Source organism: Tachysurus fulvidraco, chromosome 7 (genome assembly GCF_022655615.1).
Source record: "Tachysurus fulvidraco isolate hzauxx_2018 chromosome 7, HZAU_PFXX_2.0, whole genome shotgun sequence".
NCBI classification, from domain to species: Eukaryota; Metazoa; Chordata; class Actinopteri; order Siluriformes; family Bagridae; genus Tachysurus; species Tachysurus fulvidraco.
The window spans coordinates 19258297-19283094 of NC_062524.1; the positions used below are offsets into that span (position 1 = coordinate 19258297).

Here is a 24798-nt window from a genome sequence, read left to right on the forward strand (position 1 = left end):
ATTGATATCCTTGATCTCCTAAAACCAGCTTCAAAACAAGGCTCTATCTATCTATCTATCTATCTATCTATCTATCTATCTATCTATCTATCTATCTGTCTGTCTGTCTGTCTGTCTGTCTGTCTGTCTGTCTGTCTGTCTGTCTGTCTTGTTTTGAAGCTGGTTTTAGGAGATCAAGGAGATCAATCTATGATAGATAGATAGATAGATAGATAGATAGATAGATAGATAGATAGATAGATAGATAGATAGATAGATAGATAGATAGATAGATAGATAGATAGATAGATGGATGGATGGATGGATGGATGGCTGGGCTGGTTTTAGCAGATCAATATGTTATATTTGACATAACCTTGTCATACACCCATGTACTGAGTTTAATTTTTGCTGAGAGACGTTTCCTCCTTAGTCACACATGTATAAAACAAACTTGTAACTTGCGCTAGTTAGATGTTTGTTTTATAACAATCTTTTTTCAGTCTTTTTTCACAATGCTGATTCAATTTATCCCCTTGTGGGTTGGAGTAAACAAGGTGTCCAAATAAGATAGAAACAGAAAATAATAACAAGGCTTTCATGTTGATGTTGTTGTGGATGTTGTCTGGGTTTAGAAAATGAACCAACGTTGTTAAACATGACGCGCACCCTGATTGGCCCTCGTTTGTCATTTTAATTCAGAGTGCAACATTCAATATAATTAACTTTGTCCAGAGTTTACATTTGTTTGTTTATCTGTGCATTTGAATGTTAATGTTTTTTTCTTTTTGGAGGTCAAATGAGCTCTCGGGAAACTTTGGCAAGGTATCGGTGATCTTCATATTCAAACGAATACAGAGAAAAGCAGCCTTTCTGAAACTTCAGGTTTTTAAATGTTTATTTGGTTTCACTTGGATTCATTTATTCACTAAAAGGTTGATAAACGAGGACCAGTGAATGAGGCCCTACATTGTGTTAACATATTATATTACGCTCCAACACCATAGATGGCGGCAGAAGGAGTTGTCTAATATATGCTGAACTAACGAAGAAGAAGAACCTTAGCAGGAGGAGGAAGAAGAAGAAGAAGTAGAAGATGATGATGATGATATTAAAATAAATAACAACGTAAAGGATGAAAGCTGTTCGCTAAATTGGAAATCTATTTAAATACGTAGTACATTATGGATTTATTTTGTATGCACACTGAAAACTACATGAGGTATTGGCATCTATATATGTTTATGTATTTATATGTTTTTTTTGTGAATTTTTTATTTTAGTTTATTTTTGAATTAAATAGAGTCATGTAGAAGTATATTAGTGTGTGTGGTGTTGTAGAAGTATATTAGTGTGTGTGTGTGGTGTCATGCATAAGTATATTAGTGTGTGTGTGTGGTGTCATGTAGAATTGTGTGTGTGTGTGTGTGTGTGTGTGTGTGTGTGTGTGTGTGTGTGTGTGTGGTGTCATGCATAAGTATATTAGTGTGTGTGTGGTGTCATGCATAAGTATATTAGTGTGTGTGGTGTCATGTAGAATTATATGTGTGTGTGTTTGTGTGTGTGTGTGTGTGTGTGGTGTCATGCAGAAGTATATTAGTGTGTGTGTGTGGTGTCATGCAGAAGTATATTAGTGTGTGTGTGTGGTGTCATGCATAAGTATATTAGTGTGTGTGTGTGGTGTCATGTAGAATTATATGTGTGTGTGTGTGTGTGTGTGTGTGTGTGTGTGTGTGTGTGTGGTGTCATGCAGAAGTATATTAGTGTGTGTGTGTGGTGTCATGCATAAGTATATTAGTGTGTGTGTGTGGTGTCATGTAGAATTATATTTGTGTGTGTGTGTGTGTGTGTGTGTGGTGTCATGCAGAAGTATATTTGTGTGTGTGGTGTCATGCATAAGTATATTAGTGTGTGTGTGGTGTCATGCATAAGTATATTAGTGTGTGTGTGGTGTCATGCATAAGTATATTAGTGTGTGTGTGTGTGTGGTGTCATGTAGAATTATATTAGTGTGTGTGTGTGTGTGGTGTCATGTAGAATTATATTTGTGTGTGTGTGTGTGTGGTGTCATGCAGAAGTATATTAGTGTGTGTGTGTGGTGTCATGCAGAAGTATATTAGTGTGTGTGTGTGGTGTCATGCAGAAGTATATTAGTGTGTGTGTGTGGTGTCATGCAGAAGTATATTAGTGTGTGTGGTGTCGTAGAAGTATATTAGTGTGTGTGTGTGTGGTGTCATGCATAAGTATATTAGTGTGTGTGTGTGGTGTCATGTAGAATTATATTTGTGTGTGTGTGTGTGTGTGTGTGGTGTCATGCATAAGTATATTAGTGTGTGTGTGGTGTCATGCATAAGTATATTAGTGTGTGTGGTGTCATGTAGAATTATATGTGTGTGTGTTTGTGTGTGTGTGTGTGTGTGTGTGTGGTGTCATGCAGAAGTATATTAGTGTGTGTGTGTGGTGTCATGCATAAGTATATTAGTGTGTGTGTGTGGTGTCATGTAGAATTATGTGTGTGTGTGTGTGTGTGTGTGTGGTGTCATGCAGAAGTATATTAGTGTGTGTGTGTGGTGTCATGCAGAAGTATATTAGTGTGTGTGTGTGGTGTCATGCAGAAGTATATTAGTGTGTGTGGTGTCGTAGAAGTATATTAGTGTGTGTGTGTGTGGTGTCATGCATAAGTATATTAGTGTGTGTGTGTGGTGTCATGTAGAATTATATTTGTGTGTGTGTGTGTGTGTGTGTGTGTGTGTGTGTGTGTGGTGTCATGCATAAGTATATTAGTGTGTGTGTGGTGTCATGCATAAGTATATTAGTGTGTGTGGTGTCATGTAGAATTATATGTGTGTGTGTTTGTGTGTGTGTGTGTGTGTGTGTGTGTGTGTGGTGTCATGCAGAAGTATATTAGTGTGTGTGTGTGTGGTGTCATGCAGAAGTATATTAGTGTGTGTGTGTGGTGTCATGCATAAGTATATTAGTGTGTGTGTGTGGTGTCATGTAGAATTATGTGTGTGTGTGTGTGTGTGTGTGTGGTGTCATGCAGAAGTATATTAGTGTGTGTGTGTGGTGTCATGCATAAGTATATTAGTGTGTGTGTGTGGTGTCATGTAGAATTATATTTGTGTGTGTGTGTGTGTGTGTGTGTGTGTGTGTGTGTGTGTGTGTGTGGTGTCATGCAGAAGTATATTTGTGTGTGTGGTGTCATGCAGAAGTATATTAGTGTGTGTGTGGTGTCATGCATAAGTATATTAGTGTGTGTGTGTGTTTGGTGTCATGTAGAATTATATTTGTGTGTGTGTGTGTGTGTGTGTGGTGTCATGCAGAAGTATATTAGTGTGTGTGTGTGGTGTCATGCAGAAGTATATTAGTGTGTGTGTGTGGTGTCATGCAGAAGTATATTAGTGTGTGTGTGTGGTGTCATGCATAAGTATATTAGTGTGTGTGTGTGGTGTCATGTAGAATTGTATTTGTGTGTGTGTGTGTGTGTGTGTGTGTGTGTGTGTGTGTGTGTGTGTGTGTGTGGTGTCATGCAGAAGTATATTTGTGTGTGTGTGGTGTCATGCATAAGTATATTAGTGTGTGTGTGGTGTCATGCAGAAGTATATTAGTGTGTGTGTGTGATGTCATGCATAAGTATATTAGTGTGTGTGTGTGTGTGGTGTCATGTAGAATTATATTTGTGTGTGTGTGTGTGTGTGTGGTGTCATGCAGAAGTATATTTGTGTGTGTGGTGTCATGCATAAGTATATTAGTGTGTGTGGTGTCATGCAGAAGTATATTAGTGTGTGTGTGTGGTGTCATGCATAAGTATATTAGTGTGTGTGTGTGGTGTCATGTAGAATTATATTTGTGTGTGTGTGTGTGTGTGTGTGTGTGGTGTCATGCAGAAGTATATTTGTGTGTGTGTGGTGTCATGCATAAGTATATTAGCGTGTGTGTGGTGTCATGCAGAAGTATATTGGTGTGTGGTGTCATGTAGAATTATATTAGTGTGTGTGTGGTGTCATGTAGAATTATATTTGTGTGTGTGGTGTCATGCAGAAGTATATTAGTGTGTGTGTGGTGTCATGTAGAATTGTGTGTGTGTGTGTGGTGTCATGCAGAAGTATATTAGTGTGTGTGTGTGGTGTCATGCATAAGTATATTAGTGTGTGTGTGTGGTGTCCTGTAGAATTGTATTTGTGTGTGTGTGTGTGTGTGTGTGTGTGTGTGTGTGTGTGGTGTCATGCAGAAGTATATTTGTGTGTGTGTGGTGTCATGCATAAGTATATTAGTGTGGGTGTGGTGTCATGCAGAAGTATATTGGTGTGTGGTGTCATGTAGAATTATATTAGTGTGTGTGTGTGGTGTCATGTAGAATTATATTTGTGTGTGTGGTGTCATGCAGAAGTATATTAGTGTGTGTGGTGTCATGTAGAATTGTGTGTGTGTGTGTGTGTGTGTGTGTGGTGTCATGCATAAGTATATTAGTGTGTGTGTGGTGTCATGCATAAGTATATTAGTGTGTGTGTGGTGTCATGCAGAAGTATATTAGTGTGTGGTGTCATGTAGAATTATATTAGTGTGTGTGGTGTCATGTAGAAGTATTTCAGTGTGTGTGTGTGTGTGTGTGTCATGCAGAAGTATATTAGTGTGTGTGTGTGTGGTGTCATGCATAGGTATATTAGTGTGTGTGGTGTCATGCAGAAGTATATTAGTGTGTGTGGTGTCATGTAGAATTATATTAGTGTGTGTGGTGTCATGTAGAAGTATATTAGTGTGTGTGTGGTGTCATGCATAAGTATATTAGTGTGTGTGTGGTGTCCTGTAGAAGTATATTAGTGTGTGTGGTGTCATGTAGAAGTATATTAGTGTGTATGTGGTGTCATGTAGAATTATATTCCTACATGACACCACACACAAATATGTGTGTGTGTGTGTGTGTGTGTGTGTGTGTGTGTGTGTGTGGTGTCATGTAGAAATATATTAGTTTGTGTGGTATCATGTAGAAGTATATTAGTGTGTGTGTGTGTGTGTGTGTGTGTGTGTGTGTGTGTATGTGTGTGGTGTCATGTAGAATTATATTAGTGTGTGTTGTGTCATGTAGAAGTATATTAGTGTGTGTGTGGTGTCATGCAGAAGTATATTAGTGTGTGTGGTGTCATGTAGAATTATATTAGTGTGTGTGTTTGTGGTGTCGTGTAAAAGTATATTAGTGTGTGTGGTGTCATGCAGAAGTATATTAGTGTGTGTGGTATCATGTAGAATTAGATTAGTGTCTGTGTGGTATCATGTAGAATTAGATTAGTGTGTGTGGTGTCATGTAGAATTAGATTAGTGTGTGTTTGGTATCATGTAGAATTAGATTAGTGTGTGTGGTGTCATGTAGAATTAGATTAGTGTGTGTGTGGTATCATGTAGAATTAAATTAGTGTGTGTGGTATCATGTAGAATTAGATTAGTGTGTGTGTGGTATCATGTAGAATTAGAATAGTGTGTGTGTGGTATCATGTAGAATTAGATTAGTGTGTGTGTGGTATCATGTAGAATTAGATTAGTGTGTGTGTGGTATCATGTAGAATTAGATTAGTGTGTGTGTGGTATCATGTAGAATTAGATTAGTGTGTGTGTGGTATCATGTAGAATTAGATTAGTGTGTGTGGTGTCATGTAGAATTAGATTAGTGTGTGTGTGGTATCATGTAGAATTAGATTAGTGTGTGTTTGGTATCATGTAGAATTAGATTAGTGTGTGTGGTGTCATGTAGAATTAGATTAGTGTGTGTGTGGTATCATGTAGAATTAAATTAGTGTGTGTGGTATCATGTAGAATTAGATTAGTGTGTGTGGTATCATGTAGAATTAGAATAGTGTGTGTGTGGTATCATGTAGAATTAGATTAGTGTGTGTGTGGTATCATGTAGAATTAGATTAGTGTGTGTGTGGTATCATGTAGAATTAGATTAGTGTGTGTGTGGTATCATGTAGAATTAGATTAGTGTGTGTGTGGTATCATGTAGAATTAGATTAGTGTGTGTGTGGTATCATGTAGAATTAGATTAGTGTGTGGTATTATAAAGAATTCTGATCTGAGATTTACAGAAAATGATTTCTGTAAGAAAAGCTAAGATCAAATAAAGAAATGGAATTCCTTAGTTTCTTTATATTCTAAACATTTTTTTCCTCTAATATCCTTTGACCTAATATCCTTACACGTTTTTTACTTTTTTAGGGATCAAGGGCCAGTATGTACATGCTGTGAGTGATTGGTAGAGCAAGATGCCACTGCTCCTGCAAACGGGTCATGGAGAAAGCGATGAAACCAACAGGCTGCAGAGGGAAAAGCCCCCAACGAAATTATATAAGAACTTTATCGAACAGCAAAGAGCCAACTGTACAGATCTCCGGCAAAGAGCACAGAGATGTCGGTTTTGTGTTGGTGCATGTGGGTATGTGTATAAATTTTTTACATTTACTTATGGACATGACATTCACCCATCATAGTCCACCGATATCGGATTAAATAATTTGCTAACCTTTCGTCGGTTATTTGTGGAATGGATTTAATAATGAATCCAAAGATGTGCTGTCTGATTGAGAGCCAGTGACTGGGAAGGTCACTGAAGAACAATGAGCTGATTCTCATGTTTATGTAACTAGTTTTGAGACTTTTGCTTTATGACATGATGCACTATCATTGTACACTATATGTTGGAAGATAGTTAAATTGTGGCCATGCAGGGATACACATGGGCAACAGCAATCCTCACATGCAGGTTGGTACTAATAGTCTAACCTTTTCCCACATCATTACACCTGCCAGGACCATTGACACAGGGCAGGTTGGGTCCACAGGGTCCACGGCACCAAACTCTGCCACAAACCTACCATGTAAGGTGGTCATGGATCTTTGAGAAAAAAGAAAAACAGTGAAGATGCATACAAACAAAAATGGGCCTGTATTTGATCATTTTATCTTAAAATTAAGGAGAAGATCATAGTAAAGTTAAAAGTTATTCATAAAGTATCTTAACTCCTTAAAAGAGCTCATAAGGTCAAAAAGTGTCAGGAGCAGTGAGGAGGACTTTTTAAAAAAAAAAATGACCGAAAGGTGAAGAGGGAGAAGAAATGTATTGTATACAATATTTATTAATAATGACATTGAGTTAATAAGATGATACAGATTCGATTGTGTAGGGATTGTTTTTGTGACCAGTCATATTAGAGATTACATCTTAGACAGCACAGAAATGACAGAGGCAGAAAATGATGATTCCAAATTTGTGTTCCATGTGTTTGTTTCAAGCAATTATTTGCTCCAGTAACTTCTAAAATTCTGCCTTTTAATATATAATTTATTATTATTAAAATTGACTAAATATAAATGCTAAATCTAATACTAATGGTTTTCTTTTTTTCTTTTTAACGCAGGGGCCGGGTATCATTCCGAATCCAAAGCCAAGGAGTATAAACATGTGTGCAAACGAGCCTGTCAGAAAGTTAGTATATTTCGTATTTTCTTGCGGATTTGTTTTCCTTTTATGTTTGTATTAGTGGAGGTTAAAAGTTAAAAAGATTAAAAGATTCCATTTTTCTTGACCACAGCCCCAGTCGCAGCCGGAAAAACAATGGTTGCCGATAATGAGCCTCTGTCCGTCTGTGCGTACGCCTCTGTGCGTAGAGCTTTCTTTCAAAATCATCTGATTCATTTTGTTTTTAAAATGGATAAAAAAAACAACAACAGGGTTTTCTTTAAAAAACAAGAAAATTTCCAAGTGATCCCAAACTTTTGAGCGGTGTTGAATATTTTGAAATTCTACCCCATCATTGTAATTCAGACACATCAGACTACAACATATGTTTTTTATGTTATATGCTACATAGTTTGTGGTTATTGAGTTGAAAAATTGTTGTCATCCAAAGACTGTCTAGTATGTGCCAGATATTCCTGCACTAACTGTAATGTCGGCAACTCCCAAGATCGAACATCTTTTAACATCATATCATCTACACCAGTTCTTCCCTGCTCATCTTATAACCATTAACCCCTCCAGAGAAGGTCGTACAAAGGGTATAATGGTAATGTTTGGCATATAACGTGGAATATCAGTGTTACTTGGTAAAGAGTTGTGAACAAAGTGAACTGTTTGCTTGGGACTAAAAAAAGTTAGGCTTACCTTTAGGCCTAAGCATTGATTTACCATTTTAAGGTCAAAGCTTTCACTGGAACCAAATAGAAATGAGCTTCACATATCGGGTTAAAGATTTGTCCTGCATCACAGGCAGCTAGCGTTTAAGGGGGGAAAAGCTTCAATAATTACACACACAGTCAAACACTGTTGGCTTATCTTAACAACACAATTATTTCTGGGCTTGTTTATGGGGATAAAAGGAGATAAAGTCATGGTGTGGCCTCCATCCTCCCCTGACCTCAATCCTATTGAGAACCCTTGGAGCATTCTCAAGCAAAAGGTCTATGAGGGTGGGAGGAAGTTTACATCCAAACAGCAGCTCTGTGAGGCTATTCTGACATCTTGCAAACACATTCAAGCAGAAACTGTCCAAAAACTCACAAGTTTAATGGATGCAAGACTTGTGAAGCTGCTGTCAGATAAGGGGTCATATGTTAAAATGTAACATGACCTGTTAAAATGTTTATAAAGTTAAAATGTTGTAAGAAGTTTGATTGAAATAGCTTTTGATTTCAGTAAATATGCTGCAAACACAACAAATGACAATTTTCAGTTCTTTACAACCTATAAACTTACTGTGCGTAACAATTTGGAACAGTGCATTGTAAGTTTTTTTTATGTTTAAATAAAATAGTTATCATTAGGAGGTTTGTTCAATAAAATTTTAATTGTACTCCTAATAGTTGATAACATGAGAATTATGCTGACTGTTATTTACATCAATTATTTAGGTAAATGAGAATAATATCATATCAGTGTAAGTCGCACTGTTTGGTCGCAGTACTGTCTGGTTCCATCATCACAATAACACAAGGGTTTAATAGTATTGTGAATTTCAGTAATACATTCAGTAATCAGGATGCTTTTTATGACCTTTCTGGTCCTTTGCGATTTTTTTAGAGTTCATATTAATTTTCTTTTGCAGGCCATGGAGAGGTTGAGAGATGGTGCTATGGCAGTAGAGGCAGTGACTGCAGCTCTTATAGAGCTAGAGGTGACGGTCCTTTGGTCCTTATTAATCAAAGTTGTGTAAAAATGAGCACTATACAATCTGAGTGTATGAAAAGGTGGAAAGCCTTCTCAGAAAATTTGAGGTTATTATAACAACAAATTGTTGGTTAATCTGTAATGGCATGTTCAGGAAGCACATGATGTGATTCATTATTTGTCCACAAAGTTTCACCTATGGCTCTCAAACAAAAGTCATTAAAAATCAAATTTTGTTCTGGATCATTTATATGTATGGAACTTTTCAGTAACACATAGCAAAAAAAATAGTAAGTATATAAGTTTATTTGATCATATATAAAGTACAATAAAGGATATTATTATTATTATTAAATATAAGAGAAGACACACTCTCTAGGTTTCTTAGTCATGCTTACTTTTTTTTTTAATAAATATTGTGTTTTATTAATATTTTATTTATTTAATCTGAAATTAAATGCAAAACGTGTTTCCCAGGCTACCACACAGGTAAAGGGCTTGGAGGCAAGTCTGTGTGCAGAAACCTGGAGAATTTAGAAATGATCATTTCGTAGAGAAACAGTACAAAATGTCTTCATTGAGTGCAACTGCTGCATAACAGCAGAACGATTATCCATCCAGGAAATGCAAAATCTGGACAAGCCTAAGGTTATTGTTTGTCTGCAGGATTCACCATTCACCAATGCTGGTACTGGCTCCAATCTAAACCTGGTTGGGGATATTGAATGCGATGCCAGCATCATGGAGGGAAAATCGTTAGATTATGGAGCAGTTGGTGCTCTAAGCGGTGAGTTGATTTATACTGTGCATATATTTTAAGGCAAAGTATACAGTTTAGTGTTATTAAGGAGTCTTTCTGAACTCGAGCTTGTTCAGTACTACAGAAAGGTTTAACACAGAGTAGCAAATATTTGTCTCAGAAAAATAATGTACCCGAACCATTTTCCTGTGTAGATTAACTAAACTATTAGTATTACTAATACATTCATTCCTTTTCATTTCTTGATTCCAGTTCACAAAACATTTGAATAAATTTCATTCAAAATTTATTAAACATGATTTGAGCAAAATTTGTTGAAGTTGATAAAAAGAGTCTAGGTAGAGTTTGCAAAAGAAAGTTTTTCAAAAAATATCATAATGGTGATTTCTTTTCATGATGTAAATGAAATCTTAAGTTAGTTGATTTGGTTTTAATCAGGTTGAGGATTCAACTGATAAGACACTTGCATGTTTGCCTAACAATTAAAAAGTTGTGGCTATATTTGTGAATTCTGTCTAGCTATCTATATATTCCAAACAACAGAAAGTAATTACTAAAGCACAGAGTGCACCGGTGACTGCTTCGATCATGCTTTCTTTGTTTTTGTGTATTTTCTGCACGTTCGACAACTTTAATTTTTTACCACAGACACCATTAACTATGACGGTGATACTCTTGATTTACAATCATGCTGGCTGAGCGAGATTCTAAAGAGTAACAACGGATGCTTCTGATTACTTAACCTGGAGCTTCTGATGATCAAATTTTGCCCTGTCTACCTTCCTCTGGAATTTAGCTCGGTCATAATCAGCCATTTATATTTCACCTCAGGTGCCCACAGACAGTGCCTTATGGGAACTATATGATTCTCTCACTCTGCAATAGACAACATCATGATGCTGCACTCATTGTGGCAGGAGACTTTAACAATGCCAGCCTCAAATGTGTGGTGCCAAACTTTCACCAGCACATAACCTGCCCCACCAGGGGCGATTGGACACTGGACCACTTATACGCACAGTTTATGGATAGCTACAAGGCACAATCATGTCCACGTTTGGTAAAGTGGACAATGCCGCCATCCTCCTCTTGCATAGATATAAACAAAGGAAAACAGGAAGCTCAGATTCAGAGGGAGGTTGCACGTTGGCCGGACCAACGGCGGCCGCTTTACAGGACACTGTACTGTATAACGTAGACTGTGCATTTTCAGCTGCAGCTCTGTTAACATCGGCGTATATACAGAAGTAGTTGAGGGGTTTATCAGGAAACCAGCGGATGATACAGTTCACGAATTTATCATCAGAATGTTTCCCAACCAGAAGCCGTGAGTGGATAAAACTATCCGTGATGCTCCAAGATACCACTCCTCTGCCTACAAAGCAGGGTTCCCCACCGGGAACATGGACAAATCCTACAGCGTGCACAGATCACTGAAAGAGACAGAGATTGCCAGAGCAGAAAACTTAGGGTTAGGGTTAAAAGCGTGAGGTGTAAGAATCATTCAGGAGAGTGAATACCAGGAATGCAGCAAGACCAGATGGCATCACAGATCGGGTCCTGATGGCCTGCACTGATCAACTAGCACTTGTGTTCACCGAGATACTCTCCATCTCTCACAAACAGTATATAATCCCCACATGCCTTAAACTGTTCATCATCATAACTGTCCTGAAGAAACCATAGCCCAGTAGCTCTGACCATTGTGCTTCTAAAGACTTTTAGGAGATTAGTCCAGACTAGACCATCCCAAACCGCTCTATCGGGGATGCCATCGCATACATCCATCTACAGCCCTGACACCCCTGGACAGAGGAAAAAGGGTATTATATCCAGTATTGTATTCACACTTAATTCATACCTAATTTCCTTCAAATCAACATATCATTGCATGAGCATTATCAGTTACTAATTGTACTGTATTTACAGTCAGTAATTCTTTCCCTCATATCTGTCAGTTTTACCTTGTACAGCCTCCCACTTTTCCTATTTCCTTACTATCCTATTTTTTGTATGGTTATTTTAGTTTTAAATACTTTTTATTATTGAATTTTTGATCTTTTGAATTTTTTTGAATTTTTAATACATGGACAATCTAAAAAAAGCATTTCACTACATGTACTGTGTAAGATGGAGTATGTCACAAATAAAAGTTGAATGAAATAAGAACTGTAGTGATTTGCCAACAAATGCAATTTTTAAATCTATGCTCTGTGATTGAAAACTGATGTCGTCTTGATTATACACGTTATAATACATATTTCTTTGTTAAACTGCAGCAAATTTTAATCTGTTTATTATAGATCATAAAAAAGCAAGCCTAACACGGAGAATTAAACCAGGGATACGAGTCCACCCTTACTCAAAGTAATCAGGTTGCTTGCTGCAAACGTGTAGACTCGACATTAGCATATGCTAACTAGGTAGTTCGCTAGCTTGACATCAGGCAGTTCTGTGATTAAAAACAAATATTTTTACTGAAGCCCTTCTAGTGCTTTTGGTGCTCAACCAAGGAGTATGTGATTACATTATACAGTATTTGTGGCTATGAGACTCTCCCAATATAGGATCTGATCCATGTCACTTAACTCTGTTATAAATAGTAGACCCCTCCAATTCATACACAGTTCTCAAGCTCTGAAATTGACCATGTGACACTGTAATTGTACATCGGTTGACTCTACGCACCATTGCATTTAAAATTCTGCAAAAAGGTTAAAGGGTAAAAGTTACAGTCCAACAGTAAGCCACTTGATTCGGTTTCATTCATTCATTCATTCATTTTCTACCGCTTTATCCGAACTACCTCGGGTCACGGGGAGCCTGTGCCTATCTCAGGTGTCATCGGGCATCAAGGCAGGATACACCCTGGATGGAGTGCCAACCCATCGCAGGGCACACACACACTCTCATTCAATCACACACTACGGACAATTTTCCAGAGATGCCAATCAACCTACCATGCATGTCTTTGGACCGGGGGAGGAAACCGGAGTACCCGGAGGAAACCCCCGAGGCACGGGGAGAACATGCAAACTCCGCACACACAAGGCGGAGGCGGGAATCAAACCCCGACCCTGGAGGTGTGAGGCGAACGTGCTACCCACTAAGCCACCGTGCCCCCCACCTTGATTCGGTTTAATTTGGATAAAACATTGAAACATTTTAGTTTACCAGAACACTCTATGCTCATGAACCATCCAGATCTGCTCCTTTACCTCCTCCTTTTGTATTGATATAAGGCTTGACTAAACCAATGTGTTTTAGACTTAAGAGTCCTGAGTAGAAGACATAAGGTACCAACAGCCTATACCTTTTGATTGTAGTAGGCATGGTGGATCTTAACGTATTTACTGTGAATATAGTTATCCAAATGTTTGAGCCATCAACTCAGTGTTGGACATCAGACCTATATGAAAACACCAACAGGTTTTTTTGTTGACATTTTGTTGACAGGAATCAAGAATCCGGTATTGGTGGCTAGAGCACTTCTGAATGAAGCACAAAAAGGGAAGCTTTCAGCTGGGAGGATTCCTCCTTGGTGAGCCCATGTTTTTTTTGCTTGCTCTGAATTAATAAGATTTAAAGACTTAATTTTTTTTTAAAAATTTTTTTTTAGTTTTTTAGCTGGAATGGGAGCACAGCAGTGGGCAGTCAGTCATGGTATACCTCCATGTCCTTCAGAGAAGATGGCCACCAGTAAGTATTTTGTAAAGCAATGATACTACAATATCATAACTCACTAGAGTACACAGCAAACCTAAGTACTGTCTATATACACATTAGCATATACGACAAATTACAATGATCAATGGAAAAAAAAAAAACATCTGTCAGACAAATGTTAAACTTTTAATCGGCTTTTATATTCTGTTCAGTATTTTCTATTCTCAGGTCGCCATGGTCTTCATAAGCTCAGAGACAAATAAGGCAAAAATAAATGACTACTTAAAGTGCTTGCTTAGAAAACTGAACTGAGAATGTGCGAATGGCAATGTGTTGAGGCTTGAGTGGTGGCATGTGAGGGTAGCCGATCAAGTCTGGAATGGCAGAAGTCAGGGTTTATTTACAGTAAGGTTTATATTGATGATGTGAATTGTTAAAAGAGCTATAGAAATAAATTGCATTGAATTGAAATTGAAATGAAGTCGGGGGGCTTAGTGGTTAGTGGGGAGCACGGTGGCTTAGTGGTTAGCACGTTCGCCCGTTAATGGTTAGCACGTTAGTGGTTGGGGGTTCGATTCCCGCCTCCGCCTTGTGTGTGTGGAGTTTGCATGTTCTCCCCATGCCTCGGGGGTTTCCTCCGGGTACTCCGGTTTCCTCCCCCGGTCCAAAGACATGCATGGTAGGTTGATTGGCATCTCTGAAAAATTGTCTGTAGTGTGTGATTGCGTGAGTGAATGAGAGTGTGTGTGTGCCCTGCGATGGGTTGGCATTCCGTCCAGGGTGTATCCTGCCTCGATGCCCAATGATGCCTGAGATAGGCACAGGCTCCCCGTGACCCGAGGTAGTTCGGATAAAAGCGGTAGAAAATAAATGAATGAAATGAAGTCGAAACTAGTCGAAACCTCTAATGTCAGATACAAATATTTCTTTTTAAACATTTCAGAATTTAGTTTGTCTGCCTTCAAAAGGAATAAACGAAAGATGGAGATGGCAGAGAAGATGGAACCAGAACATAACTCTTTTAAGAGGCGGCGACAGTCAAGTGGAACTGTGAGTTAACTAAAAAAAGTTAATTTCTATATTTTTATAGTCAGTACTATGTACTGAGCACTGCGAGTAGTTTATTTCTTTGATGGTAGTACAGACTACAAGTTGAAGATTATGGGGGGAAAAAGTTTGGTTTTTTTCCAGTCTTCAACTGTCCAGTTTCGGTGAGATTGGACTTGAACCTGATGTCGTTTTCTGCTCTTGAAGGCCATGCACTTTAAGGTTTTACTGTATTGTGTGTTTTGGGATGCTTATCTGCTCACAGTTCTTGTAAAGAGTGCTTATTTGAGTTACTATAGACTTCCTGTCAGCTTGGTCCAGTCTGCTCAGTCTCCTCAGATCTCTCTCTCATGAACAAGGTCTTCCAACCAGCAGTCTCTTCACCCACAGGAAGTTTTTGTTTTGCACACCATTTTGTGTGTCTTTAGAGCTAGAGTCTCCAACCTTTTTTCCTCTGAGCCTCTTTGACAAAATGAATGTGGCCAATAGCGAAAATAAAAAAGTGTGTGAAAAGTGTATGGAGCCAGCAACATTTTGGGGGTATTATTTTGCTGCGTCTCGCATTGCAGTTAGCGGCCTCTTTTTAAATTAAGCAAGTTAATAGTAATATATTAGTTATTAGGTAATATTCTAGTAATATTAGTTGATTTGAAATGCTGCAAAGTTTTTAAGCCCGGTGGTAGGTCTTTACAGTATGTCAGAGTCTTTACTGGTAGCTTCACTGACAAAAGACACCAAATGAATTTGGTTTGGAGAGCAAAAGACATAAGACAAGTTTATGATGTCAGTTTTTGTTCCCTGGTTTTTACGTCTTGATGTTTTTTAACAATATGAACCTCAGCAAAAATGATGTGGCAGGTCAGCTAATTTTTTGGCAAGCAAACATAACGTCCCTAATGACAGTCATTGCCTTACTTTCTTGTCGATAGCTGTCACCTCATTCCTCAGCAGCACTTCGTGATCTGGTTGTCAGTAAGATTCCAGATCTCCTTGCTGTGGAGAACTCATGTTAGTTCTGGTATGGTGTCATATAGGTATAAATATTTTTATCTCATCCCAATGAACTATGATCTCTGCATTCTAATGGGACGTTCTCACTCGGGACATCACTTGGGCTGTCAGCAGTGGAAAGTTCTCTTTTGTGCATTTATTTACTTCCTTTTTTTTTTAATAGTGGTGTTTGCCATCATGCTTTTGCTCTAGCTTTGTCTTTAGCACTATTTCCTTTCCTCTTAGCTCTCATGTGTAAAGATCTTTTGCAGCATTTTCTCTCAAGCTCTTTAAGATTTGATGACTACATTCACTGCAGACTGATGTCTTTACTCATCTAGCCTGTCTTAGTTTTTGCAGTCGACAAATAAGACCGAACCAATAATGCAGTCTTCGCCCGGGAACGAACAGACTAAAGGTTGTTTTTATAAAATAATTAAACAGGAGGACAGATGCACCTTCATGATCTACATTCTTTGTCGTTTCCTGTTGAGAAAAACACTTCCAGCATATCAGACACATCCTGGCATCTATGACTAATTGTTAGATCTTGCCTGTTTCTCCTTGGAAAAGATGCAACAAAAAAAGATCAGAAACCAAACTTTTATCGATGCTTTAATATACGTTCAGGTGTTCCAGTCATATCTAGTGAATGTCAGGCATTTACATTTGTGGATAGATTAAAATAATAGTAATAATAATAAAATAAAATAAATAAGAATAATCTTCTATGTTTTACACTGCATCTGTGTAGACATTCTGGTGCATAGAAGAGTAAATAGCATTTCTTTAAGCAGGTGAATGAAATGGTGGATTTAGAGGAACCTGCCTCCTTGGACACGGTTGGAGCTGTTGTTGTGGATCAGCAAGGGAATGTTGCAGCTGCTGTCTCTAGTGGAGGTTTAGCTATGAAACACCCAGGCCGAGTAGGCCAGGTAAGAACTACTGCTGCAGTCAGTGAAACTACTGCTTTTTTTTTTTTTCTTTTTTCCTTGGTTATGTTTCTATGTGAAGCCCATACAGCTATAGTAAGAGATATGTCCCTGTGTATCTTCTCCTTTTCTAAGGCTGCTCAGTACGGGTGTGGATGTTGGGCTGAAAACGCCCGTGACGCTAGACCTTATTCTACAGCCGTGAGTACCTCAGGTATGAACACAATCTTCTGGTGATTTGAAATGTTTGGTCTATTCTGAGACCTGCATTGAAATGAACATGTTTTGGTGCAAAAAGTACAAATCATTTACCAAAACAACAGCAAAGAACTTTGGGAAAATACCATAGGACACAGCTAGACAAGTATTTATATATAACCTAAAAAGGCTGCTCAGCAAGGAAGAGGCCACTGTCCAAAACTGCCGTAAAAAAGCCAGACTGCACATGATTTCTCCTAAACGATTTTTGGAGAAATGTTCTCTGATAAAACACCAGTTGAATTGTTTGACCCTAATGATCATTGTTAGTTTTGCTTGATGCTTGCAAGCTGATGAACACCATGCACAACCATGAAGCATGGGAGTGACCAGGAAGTTATACCCAATCATACCTCCAAAGCTGGCAAAAGGACAACAGAGTCAAAGTATTGGAGCAGACATCACAAATCTGTAAACTCAATCCAATAGAAAGTGTGTTGTAGAACTGAGGCATTAAAGTCTGATTCAGGTACACCAGATCTGTCTGGAGGAATTCCCTATAATTCCAGTAAATTGTTGTCAAAATATATAAAGTCTATATAACTGTCCGACCCACTGGGAATATGATAATTAAAAAAAAAAAAAGCTTTAAGAGTAAAAAGATTATTCTGGCATTTCACTTTCATAAAATATGAAATATGAGTGATCCTAATTGACCTAAGACAAGGAATTGTGTAACTTCAACTGTATACAGACATAAAGACTATAAGTTGTAATCTGTAGCTGAATCTTCTTGCTTATTTCGATTGTCACAGGATGTGGGGAGCATCTGATGCGCACCATGTTAGCTAGAGAGTGCTCCACAGCTATGCAGGCTGACAACGCTCATCAGGCTCTCCTGGATGCTATGCAAAACAAGTTTATTGGTGAGTTCCTCAGACGTTATAATATATGTGATGCTACATGCGAACGCTTGTCTCTCCAGATAGAGTCATGAAATGTTAGGTTACTCGTGATTGGGATGCATGCAGCGGAGAAACACATTTCAGATCAGACACACAGTATACAGTCACAGAGCACTGTATTAGGAACACTACTAATAGTGGGTAGGGCCCCACTTTGCTCTTAATTCTTTGTGGAATGAATTTCCCAATGGTCCACGTTTTTCAGATGCTCTTCTGCAAATCTCTCATTCTCCCACATCCCTAAGGTTTCTATTGGACGAGGTTCAGTAACTGGAAAATTCCCAGTGAAGAACGCATTGCCATGTTCCTAAAACAATCCATTATCATGCTGGAAGTACTGTATAAATTCGAAGATAGTAAATCGTGACCGTACTCAAATAGGCTGTGACATTCAAGAAATAATTGACTCAAAGTGAGTCAAGAAAACATTCCCTAAACTGTTACACTAGCATTACACTTTTGACACAAGGAATTTCCACCAAATTCTAAGCCTTTTATGCATTGTTCTGCTGCCATCATATGCAGAGACATGTCAAGAGATGCTGCCAGGTTCAGGTCAGGTTTGTGTGCAGATGAAACATCAGAATGGGAAACAAGCTTCTCTGTCACTTTAACCATGGCAGATGGGCCGCTTGGAGTGTTTCTCAAAAACGTCTGATTCAGAAACTGCTGATTTCCTGGGATTTTCACACACAACACTGTGGGCTAAAAGTGGGCTTCAGGTGGATGGACTAAAACATAACAGAAGGTTACATTGGGTTCTGTTCCTCTAAGCCAAGAACAGGAATTGAGTTCTGTCAGCTCAGGCCAGTGTGGTCATTCTCTTCAGATTGCTGTCATCAACCAGCTTGCATTTGCAGCTCGGTCACACTTTTTCTTCTTTCTGATGTTTGATGTGAAAATGATGTGAAGCTTTTGACCTGTATCTGCATGATTTTATGCTGAAAGTTAATGGTGATCATATACAATGGGTTCAGAAAATAAACATTTAGATTTTTACATTACATTTACGGCATTTGGGCAGAGAGACTTACATTTATCTCCTTCATACAGCTGAGCAATTGGGGGCCTTGCTCAGGGGCCCAGGAGTGGAAGCTTGGTGGTCCTGTGATTCAAACTCACAAGCGCCCAACCAGGAGTCCAGTGCCACTGAGCCACCACTTTCCCTTAATCATACTTTCACTTTAAAAATTGGTGTAAATTGAATTTTTTTTTGCCATAAATCTACACACAGTAATCCATAATGATTACTGTGAAGTATTATCATCTTTTTAGAAGTTTGTCCTACTTGCCGTTCTTACTTGCATCCAATATAGCGTAGTATTCAGACCAATGGCTAAGGCTCCCAGTTGAACCTAGGAGATCTCTAGAGCATGTCTGGACTAAACCTATGGCAAATTTAGAAATACATATACCTATATGTGTATAAGGTCCCACAATTCACAGTGCACGTTCGACCTGCACCAAGCCATGAAGTCCAATGATGTCTCCATAGAACTCTGCAATCAAATTTTGTTAAGACATAGGACTGGACAAGGGAATAAAACCATATCTAATCATATCCTTGGAAAACCATTTCCAAGAGCTCAGTGGTTGCCATCATTGTGAAATAGAATAGGTTTAGCGGCATTAGCTTGCCGACCGGTCAATCTATTAACCAGCCTAGAAGGGCCCAGTGAAAGCTCATCTTTCGGCACAACAATGGCGCATGGTGTAAAGCCAAGGCAATGCTATAATGGAGCTTGTGATCAAATCTCTGAATGTCCTATATACACACACATGAAACCACTTACAGGTGACATGAATAAGATGAATTATCTTGCTACAGTGGCATCTGTCAAGGAATGGGATTCATTAGGCAGCAAGTAAATAATCAGTACTCAATTTGTTGATTTGTTGGAATTCGAGGGTCAGACTTATTTATGATCGAGAGGGTCATGGTTGATCAGGTTGAAATACTTCTTCAAGGTCAGAAAAGGCATCACACACAAGGAAAATCTCTGTTCTCAAGTATAGAAATATTTCTACAAAGTTCTTAAAGGATGCAACTTGTAAAGGTGAACACTATATGTGTTTTATAGGCTCACCATTTCTGGCCAGGGAGGATGGTGTTCTGGGTGGCATCATTGTTCTGAGATGCTGTAGATGTGGAGAGGACCACAGCTCTGGCAACTTGCAGGCCTTACTGGGTACGTTCTGTATCATAACACAGCATAGCCTTCACAATTATTTACTTTACAACTACACAATACTTAATGTTATTTTTTTAATATGCTGGTCATATACATCCCGTAGAAGTGGGAAGTTGGGATTTTTACTGACTTATTTCATGCGTTTCTTTGTGGTATCTCCTGTTTATCTGTATATAAACTTCCTAATAACTCTCTTTTTCTGCCCCAATGTACAGTTGAGTTTCTGTGGACTCATACTACGGAGAGTATGTGTGTGGGTTACATGTCTGCAAACGACAGGAAAGCTAGGGTAAGGACATCACAACCAGACAGATAAAAAAAGTAAAAAATCATAAAAATTACAGAGCCCTTTAAAATACTGTGTAAAGTGAATGTGGGCTTGTCCAGTCTAATAGTTTCACAGTCCAATAATTTAGCAATCGGTGATTAACAAATGATCAATATATGGAGTTAGCTAACTAAGATACATACCATATACATTTTATCATATTTTTTTAAAATACTGAGGAATTTCCTTCCAATCACTGATAAAAATTATTTAATGGAATACCGTTGGACATGAACATCAGCTTAAATAAACTCTCTCGCTCTCTCTCTATGTCTAGGCTCATATATCTAGACTGCCTCCTGGGGCTGTGGCAGGACAGTCACTTGCGATTGAAGGTGGAGTGTGTCGACTTGGGGGTGTTGAGTGACTAAACAGAGTAAATTGCTTGTTTGGGATTTTTTTTTTCTTGTGTTTTTTTTTTTTTTTTTTTTTAAATAGCAATATGCCTATGCTAAAGTCTATGCTAATGACAAGTTTGGAGATTATTCAAGTAAGCAACGAAAGGAATACATTTATAAATCAAGGTAGCTTGATCTTACTCTTACATTAGTATCCTTTAAATAACGAGATATACAGGCAGATATATTAGTCAGATCATTGTGTGTGTGTGGGTGTGTGTGTGTGTGTGTGTGTGTGAGACACCGAATCAGACATAACATTAAAACCACCGAGTGGATATATTAGACAGAATGTGAAAAATCGGTTCTATATGTTGGTGTGTTGGAAGCAGGAAAATGGGAAGAGTTAGAAGAGTAATCTGAGAGTAAGGTCAAATTGTCATGGCAAGATTGTTGGGTCATCTCCAAAACAGCAAGCCTTGTGCGGTGTCCAAAGACAGACAACCGGTGATCCAGCTGCAGGGTTATGAGCCCTCAAGGCTTTCTGACATGCATGAGGAGCAAAGGGTATCCCAGCTTGTCCAATCCTTTAGAAGAACAACTAAAGCAGATATTCCTGAAAGAGAATAATTCTGGCTATGATAAAAGGTATCAGAAGGCACCGTGCAGTCAGGGCGCCCATGCAGACCCCTGCCCACTGGTGAAAGCATCGACAATGGGCATGCGAGCATCAGAATTGGACAGAGGAAGGAGCAATGGAAGAAGGTGACCTGGACCTGACGAATCATGTTTTTGTGTTTTGTTCAGTATGCTGTCGGTAATATTCTACTGGGAAACCTTGGGTCCTGGTATTCCTGATGCACAATAATGCACCATTCCAAACTGCAAAAAATGTTCAGAAATGATTTGAGTAACATGAGAGAGAGAGTTTACAGTTTTGATTTTGGCCTTTATATTCCCCAAATCTAGCATCTCTGAAATGTGCTGCACAAAGTGTGATCCAAGGAAGCTCCAATTTGCAGCTCCAAGTTATATACTGCTTACCTTATGGTGCCAGGTACTGCAGCATATTTTCAGGTGTTTATGCCTCAGTGGAGTCCATGCCAGATGGACTTTATGGAGGCAGAGCCATTTCGGTGTCACAAGGTGGACCTTGGTTAATGTTACAGCCGATCGGCGTAAATAAGTACGAATTAAAGCTGTTTATTTTGGGATCATGCAAGCAACACGAAGGCACACATGATTTAATCATCAAAAAGCCTTCCACAAGCAATTGGGCTATTGCAGTTGTTTTGCACAGATATTATAGATGATTTTCAGCTAATATGTATTGTAAAGTCCATATTTAAATCAATTTGCTTTGCCCCTTCATGAAATAAAATGTTTACAACGAACCATACAGCATCTTGACCAAATCTTGTCCTGAATATTACAAAATGCTTTTGTGGTATCTTTGTATTGTTATGAACTTTGATCATTTGAAAAGAATCTATGGACTATAAATGCACCTTAGGCTACTACATGTCTGTAGTTTTCTGTACTGACTGTCTGGGAATGGTCTATAAAGATCACTGCGTACAGAATTAAATGGTTATATTTTGTTTATTAGTCCTTATTGCTGTTGCACAAATTAGATTTTGGAAGTGATATTATTATTATTTGGAAGTGTTCTAATATTCTTATTGCAGTTTTTGCTGTGAGTATAAATTGTCCCATATGTGTTGTTGGGCAGAGAGATATACTCTAATATTCTGATTGCTCTAGAAATTAAAATTGCACTATTTTATTGAATTAAACCTGGCTATATATATCAGATCATTAGAATATATACACACTTTCACATGTATTTTTGTGCAGGCAAATTTTCTTTACATATCAGAAAATAATTGTTTAATCTAAGGAGATTTAATGTAATGGTAATTATATCTTATTATAAGGATGTCGTTATCCATCATTAACAGTATTTATTCATTTCCATTTCCAGTTATGTTTTTCAGCCACTTCATATAGCCTTGTGAAGCTTGAAGAAAGAAATCTGTAAGATTTTTTTTTTCTCTCCAGAATTACAAGTCTCTTTATCCTTGTTGTTTTCTATTATTAATGTGCACTTGCTTGTTTGGTTCAGTGAAAAATTGAAATAAATTTCAGCTTACACAAATTTGAAATTGTCCTACAATTGAATTGGAGGTTAAGTTTTTATTTTATTTATGTGTTATGTCTTTATCAGAAGGAATGCTATACAGAACACCAAAATGAATCATTGGTTAAACAGTTTAGTGTTTCATTCTCTATTACTGCGATATGGAAATAAGGAAATGTTAACATTTACTATCATCTTCAAATGTATTAAATAACAGTGGCTCCTGACTCCTGAGTGTTGAACTGAAATAAATAAATGAGTATCATCTTACTACTGGATTGCCACAGTAATTGTGTCACAATTAGATTTTAAGTAACATTTCTTACTGTATAATCATTATATCAAAATATTAATGCTTGTTGTTATGGACATCTGTGTATTTATAACAGCTCACACGAGTTGTCAAGACCTAGAAAACAATACAAAACATAAGCAAAGTTACAGCAATAACATATTCTAATATTTTAATCCTTTCTAATATGTTCTTGACATGTGAAGAAGAAGAAGAACATAAAGTGACATGAATATAGGTCTGTCACTCTAAATTCATTCAGAACTGTTACTGGACTTTGCATTCATAATACACTATGAAGTTGGTAGGAACCTAAGCATTGTCTTCCAGTGTGTAGTTCATTGAACCCTGGATAACTGGCAATGATGAGGAAGATTACCTGCAAAGACAATCCTTTATAAAAACTAAAATAAAAAAAGGGCTAATGTCACTAGATTCGCAGATTGGCACAAACTTTTATTTTTCGATTGATTCCGCAGTGGAACAAAACATTGACCTGAACATCTTTTTAGATTCAATTATCTATGCTTGATGCAGGATTGCACTGTGTACATATCAAGGTCTATAGAGATATGGTTTGCCAAGTAAATGTTAATGTGTTATGAGTTCTGAACTCAGTCCCGTTGAACACCTTTGTGATGAATTACACAGGCTGCGTTCGATGAGTTAAAATCAGCATCTGCTTTACCTCTAAGCCTTTGTGACTCAAGCAAGCTATACTAGAAATGCATGTCATCAACAAGTTTATATTCCTAGTTGTAATAACATCAGATTGCTTGCAATTACTGCTGTGTTCGTGAAGGAGCACATTGGCACAACCTGTTATCTTTGGCTTGTATTTGGAGATGTTGGAGAGAACACCTACTGTACTGGCTGTGTGGAACGGCAGCTTGACCTGAACATCCTTCTACATTTAACAGGAGATGAGCTCTGGTATGCTTGTAACCTTCTATGAGAAATAAACACAATGTAAATTTTGAATGCTTAATTCTAGAACTTAAACATACACTTTTAAATAATAATACAGATTAAACAGATAATACAGCTGTTTTTCCTACTAACTTCTCCGGGAGTGGCCCAAGTCTGGTCAATATATGGGACACCATGATGCAGTGCACCATCCTATGGGCCAAGGGAGATCCTCATATCTTTCCTCTGTGTCACATGGATAGTTTCTCTGAGGATCAGATGGCCAATGTGCAGTCAAAATAGGACAGTGTGCTGGCACAAAAATAGACACTCTGTGAGCTGACGTTTGTGGATTGCTAAATTCCAATAGATTGAGTGTGATATGCCCTTGGACAGAAATCCTGGTTTTAACTGCAGGGTCACCTCAGGGTTTAAATTATATCATTTAATGTTCCCCATTTTTCAATAACTTTTGTCAGTAGTCAGTAGATAAGCCATTAATTTTTTCATTTTCCTGTTGCCTTTTCACAGAGTGCTTTTGGACAGCAACTAGATGAAAATCAATTCGGACCTTCTTAATATTCAGCCCATATTTATAAATGGTATGAGATCAATATTACGGTAAACATTAAGCTTTCCCAGTGTGTAGGCTTCAGGATGTTCAGTTATTCTTTCTCCCTTGTTAGCAGTAATTTTACTTGTGTTAATTGTATTTTGATTAGCTCTCACTTTTGCAGCACACATTATAGCGCAGTGAAATTATTTCTTCACATATCCCATCTATGGAGGTTGGGAACAGAGAGCAGGGTCAGCCATGATACAGCACGCCATTACTCAAGGGCCCAACAGTGGCAGGTTGGCATTGCTGGGGCTTGAACCGCAATCCTCTGATCAACAACACAGAG

At 38.0% G+C, this 24798-nt stretch overlaps 1 protein-coding gene across 5 annotated transcripts; it reads left to right on the plus strand.

Annotated features, from left to right (window-relative positions):
* The first annotated feature begins 1019 nt into the window (after positions 1-1019).
* On the plus strand, positions 1020-22962 carry tasp1 (taspase, threonine aspartase, 1). 5 transcript variants are annotated; one of them, XM_027174532.2, is made up of 14 exons: positions 1022-1201; positions 6190-6406; positions 7389-7456; positions 9075-9143; positions 9803-9923; positions 13353-13437; positions 13516-13595; positions 14506-14612; positions 16394-16534; positions 16667-16745; positions 17545-17655; positions 19776-19883; positions 20102-20175; positions 20492-22962. In XM_027174532.2, exons 2-14 carry the CDS (start codon positions 6262-6264, stop codon positions 20579-20581), a joined length of 1278 nt encoding a protein of 425 aa, XP_027030333.1. In that variant the 5' UTR covers positions 1022-1201; positions 6190-6261; the 3' UTR covers positions 20582-22962. The 5 variants fall into 5 exon arrangements, with proteins under 5 accessions (XP_047672520.1, XP_047672521.1, XP_027030333.1 ...); XM_027174535.2 differs by having other exon boundaries at positions 1023-1201; positions 16397-16534; XM_027174533.2 differs by lacking the exon at positions 1022-1201 and adding an exon at positions 5914-6071.
* The last annotated feature ends 1836 nt before the right edge of the window (positions 22963-24798 follow it).